The following is a 22815-nucleotide window of genomic DNA, read 5'->3' as shown; positions in this document are numbered from 1 at the left end:
CCTGGATTGAGTTTTTAAAGGGTTTTTTATATCTCTAACTCCTTCAGTTCTGCTCTGATCTTAGTTATTTCTTGCCTTCTGCTAGCTTTTGAATTTGTTTGCTCTTGCTTCTGTAGTTCTTTTAATTGTGTTGTTAGGGTGTTGATTTTAGATCTTTCCTGCTTTGTCTTGTGGGCATTTAGTGCTATAAATTTCCCCCTACACACTGCTTTAAATGTGTCCCAGAGATTCTGGTACGTTGTGTCTTTGTTCTCGTTGGTTTCAAAGAACAACTTTATTTCAGCCTTCATTTCATTATTTACCCAGTAGTCATTCAAGAGCAGGTTGTTCAGTTTCCATGTAGTTGTGCGGTTTTGAGTGAATTTATTAATCCTGAGTTCTAATTTGATTGCACTGTGGTCTGAGAGACAGTTTGTTGTGATTTCTGTTCTTTTACATTTGCTGAAGAGTGTTTTCTACCAATTTTGTGGTCAATTTTAGAATAAGTGTGATGTGATGCTGAGAAGAATGTATATTCTGTTGATTTGGGGTGTAGAGTTCTGTAGATGATTAGTAGGTCTGCTTGGTCTAGAGCTGAGTTCAAGTCCTGGATATCCTTGTTAACCTTCTTCTCATTGATCTGTCCAATATTGACAGTGGGGTGTTAAAGGCTGCCATTATCGTTGTGTGGGAGTCTAAGTCCTTTGTAGGTCTCTAAGGCCTTGGCTCTATGAATCTGTGTGCTCCTGTATTGGGTGCATATATATTTAGGATAGTTAGCTCTTCTTGGTGAATTGATCTCTTTACCATTATGTAGTGGCCTTCTTTGTCTCTTTTGATCTTTGTTGGTTTAATGTCTGTTTTATCAGAGACTAGAATTGCAACCCCTTCTTTTTTGTTTGTTTTTTTTTTTTTTTTTGCTTTCTATTTGCTTGGTAGATCTTCCTCCATCCCTTTATTTTGAGCCTATGTGCATCTTTGCACGTGAGATAGGTCTTCTGAATATAGCACACCGATGGGTCTTGACTCTTTATCCAATTTGCCAGTCTGTGTCTTTTAATTGGGGCATTTAGCCCATTTACATTTAAGGTTAATAGTGTTATGTCTGAATTTGATCCTGTCATTATGATGTTAGCTGGTTATTTTGCCCCTTAACTGATGCAGTTTCTTCATAGCATCAATGGTCTTTACCATTTGGCATGTTTTTGCAGTGGCTGGTACCGATTGTTCCTTTCCATGTTTAGTGCTTCCTTCAGGAGCTCTTTTAAGGCAGGCCTGGTGGTGACAAAATCTCTCAGCATTTGCTTGTCTATAAACTATTTTATTTCTCCTTCACTTACGAAGCTTAGTTTGGCTGGATATGAGATTCTGGGTTGAAAATTCTTTTCTTTAAGAATGTTGAATATTGGCCCCCATTCTCTTAAGGCTCGTAGGGTTTCTGCTGAGAGATCCGCTGGTAGTCGGATAGGCTTCCCTTCGTGGGTAACCTGACCTTTCTCTCTGGCTGCCCTTAACATTTTTTTCCTTTATTTCAACCTTGGTGAATCTGACGATTATGTGTCTTGGGGTTGCACTTTTCAAGGAGTATTTTTGTGGTGTTCTCTGTATTTCCTGAATTTGAATGTTGGCCTGTCTTGCTAGTTTAGGGAAGTTCTCCTGGATAATATCCTGAACAGTGTTTTCTAACTTGCTTCCATTCTCCCCGTCACTTTCAGGTACACCAATCAAACGTAGATTCGGTGTTTTCACATAGTCCCATATTTCTTGGAGGCTTTGTTTCTTTTCACTCTTTTTTCTCTAATCTTGTCTTCTTGCTTTATTTCATTAATTTGATCTTCAATCACTGGTATCCTTTCTTCCACTTAATCGAATCAGCTATTGAAGCTTGTGCATGTGTCATGAAGTTCTTGTGCCGTGGTTTTCAGCTCCATCAGGTCATTTAAGGTCTTCTCTACACTGTTATTCAGTTAGCCATTCATCTAATCTTTTTTCAAGGTTTTTAGCTTCCTTGGATGGGTTAGAACATCTTAGCTTGGAGAAGTTTGTTATTACTGACATTGTTATTACTGACCTAAGTTATAACTAACTTACAGGTTAAGTTCCTGAAACCTACTTCTGTTAACTCATCAAACTCATTCTCTGTCCAGTTTTGTTCCCTTGCTGGTGAGGAGCTGTGATCCTTTGGAGGAGAAGAGGCAGTCTGTTTTTTGGAATTTTTAGCTTTTCTGCTCTGGTTTCTCCCATCTTTGTGGTTTTATCTACCTTTGGTCTTTGATGTTGGTGACCTACAGATGGGGTTTTGGTGTGGATGTCCTTTTTGTTGATGTTGATGCTATTCCTTTCTGTTTGTTTGTTTTCCTTCCAACAGTCAGACCCCTCAGCTGCAAGTGTGTTGGAGTTTGCTGGAGGTCCACTCCAGACCCTGCTTTCCTGGGTATCACCAGCGGAGGCTGCAGAACCACAAATATTGCTGCCTGATCCTTCCTCTGGAAGCTTCATCCCAGATGGGGCACCCACCTGTTTGAGGTGTTTGTCGGCCACTACTGGGAGGTCTTTCCCAGTCAGGCTACATGGGGGTCATGGACCCACTTGAGGAGGCAGTCTGTCCATTCTCGAAGCTTGAATTCTGTGTTCAGAGAACCACTGCTCTCTTCAGAGCTGTCAGACAGGGACGTTTAAGTCTGTAGAAGCTGCTGCCTTTTGTTCTACTATGCCCTGCCCCCAGAAGTGGAATCTATAGAGGCATTAGGCCTTACTGAGCTGCGGTGGGCTCCACCAGTTTGTGCTTCCAGGTCTCTTTGTTTACACTGTGAGCTACTCAAGCCTCAGCAATGGCAGACATCCCTCCCCCCATCAAGCTGCAGCATCGCAGGTCGATCTCAGACTGCTGCGCTAGCAGTGAGCAAGGTTCTGTGAGCATGGGACCTGCTGAGTCGTGCACGGGAGGGTATCTCCTGGTCTGCCAGTTGCTAAGACTGTGGGAAAAGTGCAGTATTTGGTCAGGAGTGTACTGTTTCTCCAGGTACAGTCTCTCACGGCTTCCCTTGGCTAGGACAGGGAAATCCCCCAACTCCTTGCGCTTCCCGGGTGAGGCGATGCCATGCCGTGCTTCAACTTGCCCTCCATGGGCTGCACTTACTTTCCAACCAGTCCCAATGAGATGAACCAGGTACCTCAGTTGATAATGCAGAAATCACCTGTCTTCTGCGTCTATCTTGCTGGAGCTGCATACCGGAGCTGTTCCTATTCAGCCATCTTGGGCAAGAATTTTTTTTACTTAAAATTTTTTTAAATTAAAAACTTAAGACGTATCTAAAAAAGTGTTAACTTTTAAATGATGGGTGAAAAATAATATCTTGTTTTAATTTGCATTTCTTGGTTTTTGGTTCTTGGTTTTTAGTTGTTTTTGTTTTTGTTTTTTTGAGGCAGGGTCTCACTCTGTTGCCCAGGGTGGAGTGCAGTGGTGCAACCACAGTGCACTGCCCAGGTGATTCTCCCACCTCAGCCTCCCAGGTAGCTGGAACTACAGGCATCTGCCACCACACCCAGCTATTTTTTTGTGTGTGTATTTTTTGTAGAGACAGGGTTTTGCCATGTTGCCAAGTCTCTTCTCCAACTCCTGGGCTTAAGTGATCCTCCTGCCTCAGCTTCCCAAAGTGCTAGGATTACAGGTGTGACCCACCATGCCTGGCCAATTTGCATTTCTTTAATTATCAGTGAATCTGAACTTTTTTTGATCTACATTTATTTATTCATATGCTTTGTCTGTTTTTCTGTTAGGTTTCTAAAATATTTTTCTTAGTGATTTTTGAGAGCTCATTATGAATTAAAGCCCTTTTAATATGAAGTGAACAGTTTTTTCCAGGTTCTTTTGTTTTGTCAGTTTTAAGCTTGTTATACTATTGGATATAGATTACTTTTTATAACTTTTAATTACATGAGTAGTATATGAATATACTTTTGTAGAATTTCAAAAATTACAAAAATATATAGAGTAAAAGATTAGTTTTATTTTTAACTCATTACCCAAGTTAATCACTGTTAATAGTTTAGGGGTTTCTTTTTATATCTATTTTTGTACATCAACATCTTTTTTTAAAAAGTTTTATTTTAGATTTGGGGGTACATGTGAAGGTTCGTTACATAGGTAAACGTGTCACAGGGATTTGTTGTACATATTGTTTCATCACCCAGGTATTAAGCCTAGTACCCAATAGTTATCTTTTCTGTTCTTCTTCCTACTCTTACTGTCCCCACTCAAGTATACCCCAGTGTCTGTTGTTTCCTTCTTTGTGTTCATAAGTTCTTACCATTTAGCTCCCACTTATAAGTGAGAACGTGCAGTATTTGGTTTTCTGTTTCTGCATTTGTTTGATAAGGATGATAGCCTCCAGCTCCACTGACGTTCCTGCTGAAGACATGCACTCATTCTTTTTTATGGCTGCATAGTATTCCATGGTTATATGTACCACATTTTCTTTATCCAGTCTGTCATTGATGGGCATTTAGGTTGATTCCTTGTCTTTGCTATTGTGAGCAGTGCTGCAGTGAACATTCATGTGCGTGTATCTTTATGGCAGAATGATTTATATTTCTCTGGGTATATACCCAGTAATGGGATTGCTGGGTTGAATGGTAGTTCTGCTTTTAGCTCTTTGAGGAATCACCATACTGCTTCCCACAATGGTTGAACTAAATTACACTCCCACCAACAGCATATAAGTGTTCCCTTTTCTCTACAACCTCACCAGCATCTGTTATTTTTTGACTTTAATAATAGCCATTCTGACTGGTGTGAAATGGTATCTCACTGTGGTTTTGATTTGCATTTCTCTAATGATCAGTGATTCTGAGCTTTTTTTCTGTATGTTTGTTGGCCACATATATATCTTCTTTTGAAAAGTGTTCATGTGCTTTGCCCACTTTTTAATGGAGTTGTTTTTCTCTTTTAAATTTGTTTAAGTTCCTATAAATGTTAAATATTAGACCTTTGTCCGATGCATAGTTTGCAAAAATGTTCTCCCGTTCTGTAGGTTGTCTGTTTACTCTGTTGATAGCTTCTTTTGCTGTGCAGAAGCTCTTCAATTTACTTCAATCCTACTTGTCAATTTTTGCTTGTGTTGCGATTGTTTTTGATGTCTTTGCCATGAAATCTTTGTCCGTTATTATGTCCTAGTGATATTGCCTAGGTTGTCTTCCAGGGTTTTTATAGTTTTGGGTTTTACATGTAAATCTTTAATCCATCTCGAGTTGATTTTTGTGTATGGTGTAAGGAAGGGGTCCAGTTTCAATCTTCTGCATATGGCTAGCCAGTTATCCCAGCAGCATTTATTGAATAGGGAATCTTTTTCCCATTGCTTGTTTTTGTCAGTTCTGTGGAAGATCAGATGGTCGTTGATGTGTGGCCTTATTCCTAGGCTATCTATTCTGTTCCATTGGTGTAAATGCCTGTTTTTATACCAGTACCATGTTGTTTTGGTTAGTGTAGCCTTGCAGTATAGTTTGAAGTCAGGTAATGTGATGCCTCCAGCTTTGTTCTTCTTGCTTAAGATTTTCTTGACTATTCAGGCTCTTTTTGGTTCTATATGAATTTTAAAATAGTTTTTTCTAGTTCTGTGAAGAATGTCATTGGTAGTTTGATAGGAATAGCATTGAATCTGTAAATTGCTTTGGGCAGTATAACCATTTTAATGATACTGATTCTTCCATCCATGAGCATGGGATGTTTTTCCATTTGTTTGTGTCTTCTCTGATTTCTTTGAGCAGTGTTTTATAATTCTCATTGTAGAGATGTTTCACCTCCCTGGTTAGCTGTATTCCTAGGTATATTAAGTAATTTTGAGTGGGATTGCCTCTCTGATTTGTCTCTCAGTTTGGCTGTTGTTGGTGTATAGGAATGCTAGTGATTTTTGTATATTGAGTTTGTATCCTGCAACTTTGGTGAAGTTGTTTATCATCTGGAGCAGCTTTTAGGTCAAGACTATGGGGTTTTCTAAATATAGAATCATGTTGTCTGTGGACAGAGATAGTTTGACTTCCTCTCTTCCTATTTGGATGCCCTTTGTTTCTTTCTCTTGTCTGATTGCTTTGCCTAGGACCGTCAACATATTTTTATGTTAATTATACATGTAATTTGGTGTTTTTTCTTAAAAATGATGTCATGCTGTACATATTTTTCTGCAACTTGAACTTTTTCCACTTACACTCTTAGATTGTGGTTGTGTTTAGATTTATTCTCATCCTTTCTAATGATGACTTAAATATATACCATACTTTATTTAACTGTTCTCCTATCGGTGGTCATTTATATGTTCAGATGTTTTATATTAATAGGTAGTTGGATGTATTGATCTCTTCCCTAATGGCTATGACTTTGGTGTCTTTCTTACTAAAACTTTAGGTCTTCGTATGCTGAAATTATATAAAGATTTCAACCATGTGTTCTGACTTTGGTCTTTGCACTTAAATCGTTAGTAAATCTGAAATTTATTCTGGTGTATATAATGAGATATATGGTTCCACCTCACCCCACCCCAGCCACCACCATCCAATAGCTAAATAGCACCATTTTTTGAGTAAGTTATCTTCTCCCCAACTGATTTGAAATGCCAATTTGTATCATACATTGCATTCATAGGTGTTCCATCCTCTTTTCTCCTTTGAACTTTGTCCATTCTTCTATTCTTGTACCAAAAGCAAGTCTTTTTTTTTTTTTTTACTGTAGTACTATATGTTTTAATAACTGCCAGAACATTTCCTTTTCAGAAATTTCTAAGGAACTCTCATGTTATTTTTTCCAAATAAACTTTTTATCTTATCATTTTGACCATTTTAAGTTTACAATTCAGTGGCATTAAGTACACTGACATTGTTATGTAACCATCAGTACCATCCCATCTCTAGAATATTATAATCATCCCACACTGAATCTCTACTCATTAAATAGTAACTCTCCATTCCTGCCTATCCCCATCACCTGATGATAACCACTATCTACTTTTTGTCTCTGTGAATTTGCCTATTCTAGGTAAATTTATATAATTAGAATAAGTGGAGTCCACTTATATGGCATCCCACTATTTGTCCTTTTGTGTGTGGCTTATTTTACTTAGCATAATGTTTTTAAGGTTCATCTAGATCTATCTTGTGACATGAATCAGAACTTCATTCCTTTTTATGGCTGAATAATAGTTCATTATATGTATATACTATATTTCATTTATTCATTCATCTGTTGCTAGACACTTGGGTTGGTTTGTTTTTACCTTTTGGCTATTTTGAGTAATGCTGTTATAAACATGGGTGTACACATATCTGTTTGAGTTCCCATATTCACTTCTTTTAGGTATATACCTGGGAGTAGAATTGCTAGATCATAAGGGAATTCTATTTTTAATATTTTGAGGAACTGGCATACTGTCTTCCACAGTGGCTGCACCATTTTACATTCCCTCCAGCAGTGGGAACCTTTAACAAAGGTTCCAATTTTCCACATCTCCACCAACACTTATTAAATTTTTTTTTAGTAATAGCCAAGTGTCTTAGTCTGTTTTGTACTGTGATAACAGAATACCACAGACTGAGTAACTTATAATGAACAGAAATTTATTTCTCACAGTTCTGGAGGCTGGGAAGTCTAATATCAAGGCATGGGCATCTGTGAGGGCCATCTTGCTTTGTCATAATGTGATGGAAGGCATCGCATGGTGGAAGGGAAAAGAGACAGTGAGAGAGAGATTAAGAGGGACAAAACCATGACCTAAATAACAAACACACCCCTGCAATAACGACATTAGTCCATTCATGAAGACAGAGCCATAATGACCCAAACACCTCTTAAAGGTGCCACCCCAATAACATTACATTGACAATTAAATTTCATCATGAGTTTTGAAGGGGACATTCAAACCATAGACCATCCTAATAGATATGAAGTAGATATGCATACTAGATATGCATTTCCCTAAAAATTAGAAATGTGTTGAGAATCTTTTCATGTGCTTATTGGTCATTTGTATATCTTCTTTAGAGAAACATCTTTTTAAGTCTTGTGCCCATTTTCAAGTTGGGTTGACATTTGTCACTGAGTTTTAGGAGTTATTTATATGTTCTGGATATTACTCCCTTATCAAATATATGATTTACAAATATTTCCTCTCATTCTGTGGGTTGCCTTTTCACTCTGTTGATAGTGTCATTTGATGCACAAAATTTGCCTTTAATTGATGAAATACAATTTTTTTCTTATCTTGCCTGGGCTTTTAGAGTCACATCCAATAAATCATAGCCAGATCCAATGTCAAGAAGCAGTTCCTCTGTTTTCTTCTAAGAGTTTTATAGTTTTACCTCTTATGTTTAGGTCTCTGATCTATTTTGAGTTTATGTTTGTATATGATAAGGGTCCAGCTTCACTTTTTTTGCATGTGGATATCCAGTTTTACCAGCACCATTTGTAGAAGAGACTGCCCTTTCCCCATTTGACTGTTCTTTGTCACGCTTGTTGAAAACCATTTGACCATATATGCAGGAGTTTATTTCCGAGGTCTCTGTTCTATTCCATTGGTCTGTATGTCTGCCTTTTTGTCATTACCATTGTTTTGATTATTATAGTTTTGGAATCAGAAAGTGTGAGCCTTCTCAACTTTGCTCTTTGTTTCTAGGATTGTTTTGGCTATTTGTGGTCCCTTGAGATTTCATATGTATTTTAGAATGGATTTTTCTATTTCAGAAAAAAACAAACAAGAAATGCCATCATCAGGATTTTCATAGGGGTTGCACTGAATCTGAAGACTGCTTTGTATAGTATTGACAGTTTAAAAATACTAAATTTTTCCAATCCGTAAACACAAGTGTCTTTCCATTTATTTCTATCTTTAATTTTTTTAGCAGTTTTGTAGTTTTCAGTGTACAAGTCTTTCACCTCCTTAGTTTATTCCTAAGTATTTTTTGATGCTATTACAAATGATATTGTTTTCTTAATTTCCTTTTCAGATTATTCATTGTTAGTGTATAGAAATACAACTGAGTTTTGTATGTTCATTTTGTAACCTGCCACTTGACTGAATTCATTTATTAGTTCTAAGAGATTTTTGCATGTGTGTGTATATGTGGGATCCTTAGGGTTTTCTAAATAAAAGATCATGTCATCTGCAAACAGAGCGAACTTTATCTCTTCCTTTCTAATTTGAATTCCCTTTTCTTACCTAATTGCTCTGGTTAGAACTTTCAGTCCTATGTCAGATAGAAGTGGACACCCTGTCTTGTTCCTGATCTTAGGGAAAAAGCCTTCATTCATTTAACATTGAGTATGATGTTAGCTGTGGGTTTTTAATATATGGCCTTTATTATGTTGAGGAAGTTTCCTTCCATTTCAGGTCAACTCTAAAGCATTTATTTTTATTAACCCCTCTTTTTTTTTTGAGACAGAGTCTCTGTTGCCAGGCTGGAGTGCAGTGGCTCTATCTCAGCTCACTACAACCTCCGCCTCCTGGGTTCTAGCAATTCTCCTGCCTCAGCCTCCCGAGTAGCTGGGATTACAGGCATGCACTACCACACCCAGCTAATTTTTGTATTTTTTTTTTTAGTAGAGATGGGGTTTCACCATGTTGGCCAGGATGGTCTCGATCTCCTGACCTCATGATCCGCCTGCCTCAGCCTCCCAAAGTGCTGGGATTACAGGCGTGAGCCACCATGCCTGGCTAATCCCTCTATCTTTTAATTAGAATCACATTGGATTTATAGACATAATTTTGAGAAAATAGTAAAGATAAATTTGGATGTTGAACCACAGAATATTGTCACAGGAAATATGAGTGGGCAGGAAGAAAGATTATGACATTAAATATAAGTTTATAAATTTTTATGATACTACTTTGAGAAATATTAATATAGTTTATAAGGAATATTATATTTTAAGGGATTTTCTACAAAGGTGAAAAAAAATCACCCTATGAATGTAAAGGATTTTAAGCTTTCTTTCTTTCTTTTTTTAATTTAATCTATATGTCTTCTTTTTTCTAGGATATCCTAAACCTGAGGAAGGAATACTTGACAGTTTGGGTTGGTATAGCTGTCATGACAAATATAAGTGGTAGTATGTGTAGAAACGTGTAGGTAATTACAGTTTTTATGAGGGGCCCAAACATAGGATCCTTGGTAGGGTAAGATAACTTTCTTAAATGCTGTGTTTGTATGTAGGTTAAAATATATAAAACACAATTTTCTTTCCTCATTATATTGTTATTTTGTGATGGTAATCTGTAGATAAATTTTCTTTCTATTCATATCTTATATACATGAACCTTAAAGTAATCTAAGTTGGGTTTACTTTTTCTGTAACAAGCTGATTTAACACACTTGATGTAGGCTCACGCAGTTTACACAATGCATGTTAAAAAAAAGATGAAGTACAGTTGTGATATAGGCCAATAAAATATAAAGATTTCTTAATAAGTAAAAACAAAAATCTATTACCTTTCATTTCTTAGACTAGTTTATTAATGGTTAATCATTTTACATAATGCACCTTAGGCTTGTTTTTTAGTATGTGACTTGCCTCCAAGATCTGTGGTCCAAGTGTCATTGTGCCAGTAAATCTATTGCCATCTAAAACTGTTAAACACTTGATAACTGTTTATGAGATGAGAAGAGCAGAGTTGAACATAGCACTTTATGCTTTGACTTATAGCAATTTAATAAAAGTAATGGCAGTTTAGAAGCAAAGGTACTACGGACAGAAACAGTTCTAAAAATTAAGATTTTATAGGATTATTTTGTGTTCTCTAGATAGTCAAAAATGTATGCTCAAGTTTCTCTGTATATTTTTTATCAGTGTGCGCTGGTGTTTCATTTATGATGGGAATCCTATTGGTATTTAGGAGTATGTCTTAATTTTGGGGCAGGGCAGAGTATGGAAGTAGAGAGGATGGGAAGGGGATTGATAAGATAAAGTATTGTTTGTGAAGACTTTATAAATACCATCTAGGTGATAGAATAATAGAAATTTATTTATGAGTCACTCTACAGATCACTTTTGGAGGAAAAAATACAAATTAAATGTCTACCAAAATAATAAGAAATGACAGAATGACTATTGAACTAAACCAACTCTCATGGGATAATACTTTTCAAAAATCATTTTCCTTTACTATAGTGAATTCTAATTATTCTAATAAGTTTACTGCTTAATAACCTGATGTGGTAGCTATAGAGAAAAACAATGAAAAATGAGGTTCCCATTAAGAGTTTCACAAGTGGAACCCTTAACCTGGAAACTGGTTAGAAGGGTTCTGTGATCAAAATGACCTGGATGCCCTAGCAGTCATGCTAAAACTATATAAAAAAATTTTTTTTTCCTCTGTGGTCTTGTATTAGTCCATTCTCAATGCTGTTGTAAGGAACAGTCTGAGACTGGGTAATTCATAAAGGAAAGGGATTTAACTGACTCACAGTTCTGCAGGGCTGAGGAGGCCCCAGGAAACTTATAATCATGGAGAAAGGGGAAGCAAACACATTCTTCACATGATGGCAGGAAGGAGAAGTATGAGAACCAAGTGAAGGAGAAAGCTGCTTATAAAACCATCAGATCTCGTGAGAACTTACTGTCATGAGAACAGCATGGGGGAAACTGCCTCCATGATTCAATTACCTCTCATGGGGTCCCTCCCACAACACGTGGGGATTATGGGAATTGCGATTCAAGATGAGATTTGGGTGGGGACACAGCTAAACCATATCAAGTGTTTAGATGATCTGATTGAAATAAATGCTATCTGGAGATCCATGTGTTCAACGTCTTTGAACTGTTTTCTTTCTCAGATGATTGGGTCATTGCTCTGATTGTTATTGCCATAGGTAAGTATCACAAATTTTGACACCACTTAAGTCAAAAAATTACTGTGAAGACATGCATTTTAAAAATAGTTTTTCAGTTTCTATAGTTTTTTCAGCTTGTAAATTGGTTAAACCAATTTAGGAAAACCTGACATTTTATTTGATATACTTACTACCTACCTTGTGTTAGTGATTTTATATATTGTTATATTCTGTATATTTACTTAGCAACAAAGCCTAAGTAATACATATTTTCTCAAGATGATCAGTAATATTAGTTGGCTTCCCAAATGTGCTTTTGATAGTTTTCTAAATTAAGCAAGGACTTTTCTCTGACTTACTACGGACTGTGTAAGTGATTATGGGAAGTTGGATTTAGATAGCAAAGAGTCTGGATGGAATATAAATGTGTAGATGCTTAAATAACATTTGACCACTGAAATGTAACCAACATTTATTTCTTCTGCTAGATGTTGAATCTTGGTGATTAGTTTTCAGAATTACATGTCATTTGTTACCTGGTTTCTTGTAGTTGTTGGAGTTGCAGTAATTTGTGTTGTCCTGTACGGATATCTTCAAAGGAGGAAGAAGAAAGGGTAAATTAAAGCATGTTTCTTCTAACTTCTTGGTCCTTCTTATACTTAACATGCTTTTGTGCAGCTTAAGTTTGTAATCTGTATTGCATGCTATCTTTTTAAAAAAAAAAAATGCCTGCATTAGTGTGTCCTACCAATTGCATTTCTTTGCTAAAAATATTTTCAGCTACTTCTAACATCGCTGCAACATAAAAACATCTGTGCAGAGTTCCTACAGCTATTATGACTTTAAGAAAAATTTCTCTTGGATTTGAGGTTTAAGTTATTTAGGAAATCGTGGACCACTCACTATGAGGCCTTCTCTACCCTACTCCCTATTTCCAAAATTGCACTAATGGCCAAAATTAAATTTAAAGTATTTCACTGTGGAGACTTTGACAGTTGTATTCACTGGAATTTTTATAATGAAAGTTTCCACTTGTCTATATAGCTTAGCTAGTTGCAAGAAGCTATGTAGGTATCTCATTTAAATACCCAATTTGGTGTCTTTTCATTTAATGTTGTTATTTATACATGTTAAACTGGGGGATTCAAAACAACACTATCCGATTTCCCTCTTATGTTCTCTGAATTTACCAGATTGCAGTAAAACTGATGGGGTTAAAGTTGCTGAGAGGGGTTAGATTTATAAGGTACCTCAATTAACGTGTATCTTTTAATATATAAAAATGTAAAAAGTGAGTAGGCTTAGAATAGAAGAAAAATGTACAAGTACATATCTTCTAAAGAAAATAGGGTTTTTAAACATCAAACTCAAATTTTAGTTAAAGAGCTTACAATTTAACAAGACTTAGAATGAATCCTGGAACATAGACTAAGATTAGGTGCTTTGAAATTTCTGAAAGATAATATACATTCATTTTTATTGATTTTTAAAAAATGTTTTCCCCTGTAGTTTTAGAAATAGCTTTGAAATCAAACCTAATAATTTTAAGACTTTTGGTACTCATGGTTTTATGATATATATTCCTTTTATACTGATCATCAGGTTTGGGCTAAGTCATAAAAGTACATTCTTTACTCATAAGGAACTCAAACTTTTTTCATATTACTTGGTTATCTTTTTAAATACCCATAATCCCTTCACTTGAATCTTAAATCTTGTATTTATGGAACACGATATGCATATTTGATTTATCTATCAGTTGTATATTTTAAAAGTTACATATCTGCAACATGAGTACAAAATATTATCAATGGAATATTTTTACAAATCCGTAAGGTTTGTGTAGAAACAAGTTCTAAAGAAAACAAAACAAAGTCGCATTCTGCTTATTTTCCTTCTTTGTCTAAAATATCACTGCATCAGAATTTTTAAAGGTTCCTTGACAAGTATTAATCAAATTCTCTCTAGCTAGCAGTTAATTGTTTTTTGTTGTTGTTGTTGTTGTTTTTTACGGAGTCTTGCTCTGTCACCCAGGGTGGCGTGCAATGGCGTGATCTCAGCTCACCGCACCCTTGGCCTCGCGGGTTCAAGGGATTCTCTGCCTCAGCCTCCCGAGTAGCTGGGATTACAGTCGTGCACCACCACCACCGGCTAATTTGTGGTACCTGTACTAGAGATGGGGTTTCACCATGTTGGTCAGGCTGGTCTTGAACTCCTGACCTCAGGTAATCCGCCCACCTTGGCCTCCCAAGGTGCTAGGATTACAGGCATGAGCCACCGTGCCCCGCCTTAATGGGTCTTTTAAAGCTGAACAGTTATCTGACTGTTACACTCCCAAACGAAAGGTTCAATAACAGTAGTGAACTGAGATTCCAAAATTAATTTGTCCAGTGATTTTTTTTAAAGCCCATATTTTACAGCATAGGGTCCAACCGACAATTGCCATTATTAAAATTTTAAAATATTTTGGGAAGGTATGATATCTTTAGCCAATGCAACATAATTAATCCTGCAAATAGTAGCACAACTTGAGGAAAAATAGTCCAGAAAATGGTGTGAGAAAGGAAACTCCTAATTGCCTTTGAACTTTAAAATATAAACTGCATGGGAATCTTTTAGAATAGATGTTGCCCTTTTTATGACAGGAACATACTCGATTGGAAATTCAGCGTATGTAATGGCTGAATCCAAAGCTAGGGTCTCTTTATGGATCTATTATTTTGTAGTTCCATGTTATTTTGATAGCTGAACTGAATGTGAGGGTGGTTTATCTTTCTTCTTCAGAGTCTAGAGCAATGCTTCTCTGACTTTAATGTGCACATTTGTCACCTGGAAATCTGTTAAAGTACAGATTCTGATTCATTGGGTTTGGGGTGGAGCCTGAGACCCTGCCTGTCTAGTGAGCTCCCAGCGCTGCTGCTGCTGCTGTGCCTGGGCTACACTGACCAGGGTGTTGGCCACTACTGATGTGGCCATATTGTTGAAGTCTGAAGAAGCACTATGAAGCTTATTGGCAAATTTTTCTAATATTTAAGATAATTGAAGTTTTTAAGATTCCTCATCCATGTGTATCCTTAAAAAAAGGCTATGAGGTAATAAATAGTACTTGGCTTTTCCTACCTTTTTTAACTCTTAAAAAACAAAGATTTCCAGCCGGGCGCGGTGGCTCACGCCTACAATGCCAGCACTTCGGGAGGCCAAGGCGGGCGGATCACGAGGTCAGGAGATCAAGACCATCCTGACTAACACAGTGAAACCCCATCTCTACTAAAAATACAAAAAAAAGTTAGCTGGGTGCGGTAGCAGGCGCCTGTAGTCCCAGCTACTCGGGAGGCTGAGGCAGGAGAATGGCGTGAACCCCAGAGGCGGAGCTTGCAGTGAACGAGATTGCGCCACTGCACTCCAGCCTGGGTGATGGAGTGAGACTCCGTCTCAAAAACAAAAAACAAACAAAAAAAACCACAAAAAACCCCCAAAGATTTCCATTATTTTCTTTGCACTGTTTAATGTCCATAATCTTGTCCCCCTAGATTGGCTGTTGTGGCCTTAGAAACTTCTTATAAAGACTATAAAATGTCTGGAGGTACTTCTCCACTTCCGGGGGTAACTGGAAGCAGGCTAGCAGGCACAAATAATCTCAAATTGCTGTTAAAGCCTGGCACAAAATGTATTTGTTGTAAACTGGTATTTATGATGATTTGGGAAAATAATTACTCTTCTGCAGCCTTCATCTCAAAATACAAAAATAGTGTAAGTAGTCATTTTAAGATCATCCAACATCATTTACATTACTTGATAAAAAGTGGGCAAAAGGTTAAAGTATTCTGCCGCTTTTCTGTTTCATAGCTCTCAGCTAAGAACAGTATAGGATACCAGTGGGTCCGAAACAGGTCCCATCCACATGCTCCCTCCTTTTCCCTTCCCGTTTCCTTTCTTTACTAATTCTTCTACCATACTTTTTAGTCTTGGAAGCCACAGCCCTGTCTTTGCTACTGCTTGAGTCCTGTATTGCATGGCATGACTGTGCTTCTGAACAACAGATGCCTTTTGTTTACATAAATATTTAAGTAATGATTTTTTTTAAATGCATGATTATTTTTTAACTCTAGTTAAGCGTCCCTGGATAAGTGACAGTTTGGCTAAGTTAGTGAAAATTATTTGCATAATTTATATATTCATTACCTGTGACAAATAGTTTTTCCTTTTTTCCATTAATGGTATTTATTATTTTGTGTAACCTAAACTGACTTTTAATGTTACATTAATATTGACTGACCCAATTTATTAAAAATAGTGGTCAATTCAGGTAACTGGGGCATATAGTGACATGGGGCAAAAAAAGGATCAAATTAACTTAAATGTTTTTCTAGTTGGCTGTTAAATTCTTGAGCATTTAACCCTTCAAAAAATTTTGAGCAACTACAAAAATGTTTTGTAATTAGTTTAGAAAGCATCCTTACAAAATTAGATCCATCTCAGAAATATGAGACGCCATGTAATACGAAGTTCTGCAAGGATGTCTCCTCAGGTTGAAAACAGATGTGCCACAGGAAGAAACTTCTTAAAGTCCAGAGACATCTGAAAATACATGACGTCGTAAAGTTGATTTCTAGATAATATTACATGGATTTGATACACACTCAATGTATTCCCTCAAAATTGAGGGTGTTAGGCCAGGTTTGGTGGCTCACACCTGTAATCCCAGCAACTTCGTGAGGCCGAGGCAGGCCGATGGCTTGAGCTCAGGAGTTTGAGATCAGCCTGGGCAACATAGTGAGATGCTGTCTCTTGAAAAAAAAAAAAAAAAAATCAAGAGTGCTAGAGACCAGTACCATTTCTCCCCAACAATGTTATTCCTTGAAAACATTTTGACATGAATCACTTCATGCAAAATGGCTTCAAAGATAAACATATTAAACAGGAATTTCCAGTCTGTTTATCTGCTGGATGATCTATATGACTTCAAAGTTCAAGTAGCTTCTAGCACAAAATTCATGTTTCCAGTCCTTCAGTGAGAATGAGAAAGTCTTAAGTTATGAACCTAATTCTCAGCTTTCCTGCTATTCTCTTACACTGGATTTTATCCCATTTGTTATGCTACTCTTGTTTCTTTTTGGTTTGAAGTCACTATTTTATTCAGCCCTTTTCCCTTCTTCTGTTCAGCACATACCTAACTGATGAGACCCACAGAGGAGTAAAATTTACTTCTCTCTGAGAAGAAGAGATGAGAGAAAGGTTTGCTTTTATCATTAAAAGGTATCTGTTTTCTGTTGTTTATTTTCAGATGTCCTTTCTTTTGAAAAATATTCAGTGGATATATAGATATCAATAACCTGAGCAAAGAGATATTGGCAGTAAATATCAAAGAGGAAATTTACATTCCTGTTCCCTTTGCTAAATTATTGATGTTTTCTTATACCATTCCCTTTGAAAACATAATGTGTACTGACAGGCTTCTGCTTTGACGTAGGCTTTAAATAGAGTTATGTTCCCCTAGTCCTTTTATCAGACTATCTCACTTCTTCTACCTTATAAAACAGCTGTGAATCCAAGAGTAAGAATTTGTGAGCCAACTGGGAAATAACCACAGAATCAACTCACTTTAAGTGCAAGGAGGAAAAATGCCCTTTTATAGAAACCAAAATATATTTTACTTAGTTTTGTAAATTTATTCAATTCCAACATATAAATAACTCTGTAAAGACATTTTATCAGTTTCCCTGGGCTGGGATATTTTTAGTATATCAAAGGAAAACAAAAAAGTCCTCAGATTTTGAAAAGTAATGGATTGCATTGCCTTAAACCCTTGGACCCTGTCCACCTTCTGTCTTCGAACTGAATTGGAATTATTCCTCTGTTTGTGCTAGAATGTGTGTCTGCAGAGCTGGGAAGAGAGGGAGATACATATCCCACCTCTTATAATATGAGGCCCTAACCTAGGTTATAATCAAAAGTTTGGGAGCAGGATCTACAAAGGCCAGCTGGAAGGACAATTTCTTAGTAAAAGCAAAGTGGTGTCTTTGGTCACAGGAGGAAAGGGAAAGACAAAACATACCAACCAGAATTGGCATTCTGGGCCTACCCAGTCCTATATACAGTAGTTCCTCCTTATCCACGGGGGATACATTCCAAGACCTCTAGTGGTTGCCTGAAACCTGGGAGAGTACTAAACCTTATATGTACTGTTTTCTCTTATACATATATACCTATGATCATTCAATTTATAAATTAGACACAGTAGGAGATTAACAGCAATAACTAATAATATCAAACAATTATAAAAATATGCCTGCATCACTACTCTTGTGCTCTGGGGCCACTGAGTAAAATAAGGGTTACCTAACCACAGGTACTGTGATACTGTGACGGTCAATCTGATAACCAAGACAGCTATTGAATAACAGGCACATAGTGTCCACAGCGTGGGTATGCTGGACGAAGGGATGATTTATATCCCGGGAGGGACGGAGTGGGACAGTGTGAGATTTCATCATGATACTCAGAATGACACACAATCTAAAACGTAGTTCTGTAATTTTCCATTTAATATTTTTGACCGTATTTGACTATGGGTAACTGAAACCGTGCAAAGTGAAACCATGGATAAGGGAAGCCTACTATACCTTCTTAGTCTCTTAGGACACTTTTGAGGCTAAAGCCGACTAGGAAAATAGTTTTTAGACTCTCTCTGAGCTTCAGGATATCTGTAAACATTTGAAGATAATTTAATGAATGCTGTAGTTAATATTTTGCTATCTTCAAAATAGCTTCATTGTTATATCCAATAAATGTTTCTTTAAATTTATGTTAATGCCTTTTATCTTTGGCATAGATTGGATTTTTATTTAAAACTTTATTTAAAGAAAGAGATTCTACTACTATGGGAAAAAAATATTTACTTAGAAAAATATAGTGGTGGCCAGGCCTGGTGGCTCACACCTATAATCCCAGCACTTTGGGAGGCCGAGGCGGGTGGATCACTTAAGGTTTGAGACCAGCTTGGCCAACATGGTGAAACCCTGTTTTTACTAAAAATACAAACATTAGCTGGGCATGGTGGTGCACACCTGTAATCCCAGCTACTCAGGAGGCTGAGGCACAAGAATTGTTTGAACCTGGGAGGAGGAGGTTGCAGTGAGCCAAGATCACACCCCACTGCACTCCAGCCTGGGTGACAGAGCAAGACTCTGTCTCAAAGAAAAAAAAAAGAAAAGAAAAGAAAAATATAGTGGTCTTGGAGAATTCAGTGACAGGCCAAACAAGTCTGTCATCACAACAGTCCTTAGGGAACTGCAGTATTATAAGTATAGTAATGACACAGTGGAGAACCATAATGATGGCCTCCCTGACAAAGAAGAACAAACCCATTTATGCCTGAGGTTGCAATTTTTTGAATTTTTGCAGTCAGACCCTGGCGATGACCTTGAGCAGTAGGAGATAAATTCCACATGCTTAGCTTTCCAGTAATGGAACATGAGGCATAAATGGGTTATTAAAGTATCCAAAATTAACATGCTTAGCTGTGACATTGGAAAGGCAATGTGTTTGCTGTGGCACACATACTAGTAAATAATGACTGGTCCAAATTTGGTTTTCATTTGTCTATTAAAGTCAATTTACTAAGGCAGGGAGGGCCCAGAGCTGTGCTGTCCAATTCAATATTCAATAGCCATGTGTGACTGCTAAGGACTTCCAAAGTGGCTAGTCCAATGTCAGGTATGCTGCAAGTGTCAAACACACACTGGATTTCAAAGACTAAGCCAAAAAAATGTAAAATACATCTCAATATTTTGGTTATACTCGGTTAAAGAAAATAAAATTATTTTTGCCTTTTTATGTTTTTAAAAGTGGCTTCTGGAAAACTTTAAATTACTTGTATGACTGGCATCATCTATCTTTGGCCAGCACTAGACTAGAATAATAGGTTTTACAAAGATGTCTATTGTTATACTAAAAGTGTGATGTAAACTTTAGTTATTTAGGAGACTCTTAGTGGAATACATGATTTTCTTGACAGTGAGGGGTAGATGAGGCATCACATACTTGAACAGTTAGAACCACTATCTTTTTAAAGGTTCTGTGCCAGAGCTACAGCTTTAAAATGGAGGGATCAGGAAAGCATGCGTTTGTCTCCAGTCTTTCCCATTGGCCCTACATCAAAATGAGGACATAGTTACTAAGTACTTTGTATGCTACTGCTCTGTTTCTTGTTTTGGAGGGGATCAAAAATATAAGACAGGGATAAAGGAAGGTTTTTTTTTTTTTTTTTACAGTGAGACCAGTTGAACATTTGAAATTATTTTAAAAGAATAATTTATTTCCCAGGTTGGCGGCTCATTACTATATTTTTTTAATTGTTCATTTTCTGAATAGGCTTCTGGAATTTAATTTCTGTACTTAATTATATTTATCTTTGACATGATCTTTATACCTTGGTTTGCAGGAAAGCAGATGGTGGAGCTGAATATGCCACTTACCAGACTACATCAACCACTCCAGCAGAGCAGAGAGGCTGAATGGATTCCACAACCTGGTTTGCCAGTTCATCTTTTGACTCTATTAAAATCTTCAATAGTTGTTATTCTCTGGTTTCACTCTCATAAGTGCAACTGTGGCTTAACTAACTTTCCAATGTGGTTTGAATGTAGGTAGCATCCTTTGATGCTTCTTTGAAACGTGTATGAATTTGGGTATGAACAGATTGCCTGTTTTCCCTTAAATAACACTTAGACTTATTGGACCAGTCAGCACAGCATGCCTGGTTGTATTAAAGCAGGGATATGCTGTATTTTATAAAATTGACAAAGTTAGAGAAATATAGTTCACAATGAAATGATATTTTCTTTGTAAAGAAAGTGGCTTGAAATCTTTTTTGTTCAAAGATTAATGCCAACTCTGAAGATTATTCTTTCACCAACTATAGAATGTATTTTATATATCGTTCATTGTAAAAAGCCCTTATGAATATGTGTATGCTACTTTGGCTCTTGTGCATTAAAAACAAGAACACTGAAAATTGGGAATATGCACAAGCTTGACTTCCTTAACGAAGATTATTATTGAAAAATTCTCTAAAAGTTAATAGGGTAAATTCTTTATTTTTTGTAATGTGTTCGGTGATTTCAGAAAGCTAGAAAGTGTATGTGTGGCATTTGTTTTCACTTTTTAAAACATCCCTAACTGATCGAATATATCAGTAATTTCAGAATCAGATGCATCCTTTCATAAGAAGTGAGAGGTCTCTGACAGCCGTAACAGGAGTGCCACTTCATGGTGCGATGTGAACACTGTAGCCTTGTGGTTTTCCCAAAGAGAACTCCATATGTTCTCTTAGGTTGAGTGACCCACTCTGAATTCTGGTTACATGTGTTTTTCTTTCCCTCCTTAAATAAAGAGCGGGGTTAAACATGCCCTCTAAAAGTAGGTGGTTTTGAAGAGAATAAATTCATCAGATAACCTCCAGTCATGTGAGAATCTTAGTCCATTTACATTGCCTTGGCTAGTAGAAGCCTCTTATCTATGTATGCGTCTTACGTCATCTCCTAAAAGGCGGAGTACAAAGTAAGCCATGTATCTCAAGAAGGTAACTTCACTTTGTCTATTTGCTGTTGATTGTACCAAGGGATGGAAAAAGTAAATATAGCTCAGGTAGCACTTTATACTCAGGCAGATCTCGGCCCTCTACTGAGTCCCTTAGCCAAGCAGTTTCTTTCAAAGAAGCCAGCGGGCGAAAAGCAGGGACTGCCACTGCAATTCAAATCACACTGCTAAAAGTTGTGTTTTGAAATTTTATGTTTAGTTGCACAAATTGGGTCAAAGAGACGTTGCCTTGAGGAAGATATGATTGGAGAATCAAGAGTGTAGAAGAATAAATACTGTTTTACTGTCCAAAGACATGTTTATAGTGCTCTGTAAATGTTCCTTTCCTTTGTAATCTCTGGCGAGATGCTTTAGGAAGATAAAAGTTTGAGGACAACAAACAGGAATTCTGAATTAAGCACAGAGTTGAAGTTTATACCCGTTTCACATGCTTTTCAAGAATGTCGCAATTAGTAAGAAGCAAAGAATGGTGTTTTTTAGAAACCTAATTGAAGTATATTCAACCAAATACTTTAATGTATAAAATAAATATTATACAATATACTTTTATGGCAGTTTCTGCTTCACATTTGATTTTTTCAAATTTTATGTTAGAGATCTATATATGTATAAATATGTATTTTGTCAAATTCGTTACTTAAATATATAGAGACCAGTTTTCTCTGGAAGTTTGTTTAAATGACAGAAGCATATATGAATTTAAGAAAATTTTTTAAGCTGCAAAAATCTATTTGCTATAAAATGAGAAGTCTCACTGATAGAGGTTCTTTATTGCTCATTTTTTTCAAAAATGGACTCTTGAAATCTGTTAAAATAAAATTGTACATTTGGAGATGTTTCATGATGATGTGTTTATTTCTAGTGGGTTTTGTCTCAAATTGAAGTATGTTTCTAACTGGGCCCATCTTCTAACCATTCCACTCCCGCAGCCATTCCTCCTGTCCCTCCTAGCTCAGACCCTTAAGTATCCCCAGGCTTCTCCACTCCCAACCCATCACATAGATACTGCACAGAGATATCCAGTGACATCACATTACCTACTGGATGAAGTCCTTTTACAATTAAATCCCAACTTTCTTCCCCAAGCCTTTTCTATTGCACTTCTTCAAATAACCTACTCTGAGTCAAGCCTGACCATTTCCCCTGTGCTTTCTGCTGTATTCCTTGTTCACTGTTGCTTGAAACACCTACTGTCCTGTTGAGATCCTATGCATCTTCCAAGGCCCAGCTCAGATATTACCCTTCATGAAACTGTGCCTGATTTCTGCCCAGCTCTTACAGTCTTTATTATTACCTAACCTTGGGATAGTCACATTTAAGCATCTATATATACATGTGTCCAGTAGAAGATACATCTTCTGCATCCTATTAACGCATATGTAGAGCTAAATAAAAACCCAAGTCCCAACAAAGTATAAAATT

The 22815-nt window shown here is 36.8% G+C and overlaps 1 protein-coding gene across 8 annotated transcripts in view; it reads left to right on the top strand.

Moving 5' to 3' along the window:
* CD46 (CD46 molecule) overlaps window positions 1–22232 on the top strand; it is a 42914-nt gene extending 20682 nt beyond the window's left edge. For 3 of the 8 annotated variants that reach the window (XM_058430621.1, XM_032136735.2, XM_032136731.2), the window contains 4 exons: window positions 10000–10038; window positions 11797–11832; window positions 12344–12407; window positions 20237–22232. In XM_058430621.1, coding sequence (XP_058286604.1) covers window positions 10000–10038; window positions 11797–11832; window positions 12344–12407; window positions 20237–20309 — 212 coding nt within the window. In that variant the 3' untranslated portion in view covers window positions 20310–22232. Of the gene's footprint in view, window positions 1–9999; window positions 10039–11796; window positions 11833–12343; window positions 12408–16956; window positions 17050–20236 lie in introns of all 8 variants that reach the window. The other 5 variants (XM_032136734.2, XM_032136732.2, XM_058430622.1 and 2 more) reach the window with 5 other exon arrangements.
* Window positions 22233–22815: the final 583 nt, after the last annotated feature.

Source organism: Hylobates moloch, unplaced genomic scaffold, assembly GCF_009828535.3.
Source record: "Hylobates moloch isolate HMO894 unplaced genomic scaffold, HMol_V3 SCAFFOLD_18, whole genome shotgun sequence".
NCBI classification, from domain to species: domain Eukaryota; kingdom Metazoa; phylum Chordata; class Mammalia; order Primates; family Hylobatidae; genus Hylobates; species Hylobates moloch.
The sequence above is the reverse complement of the archived record's forward strand: the minus strand, read 5'-3'. Positions and strand labels throughout refer to the sequence as shown.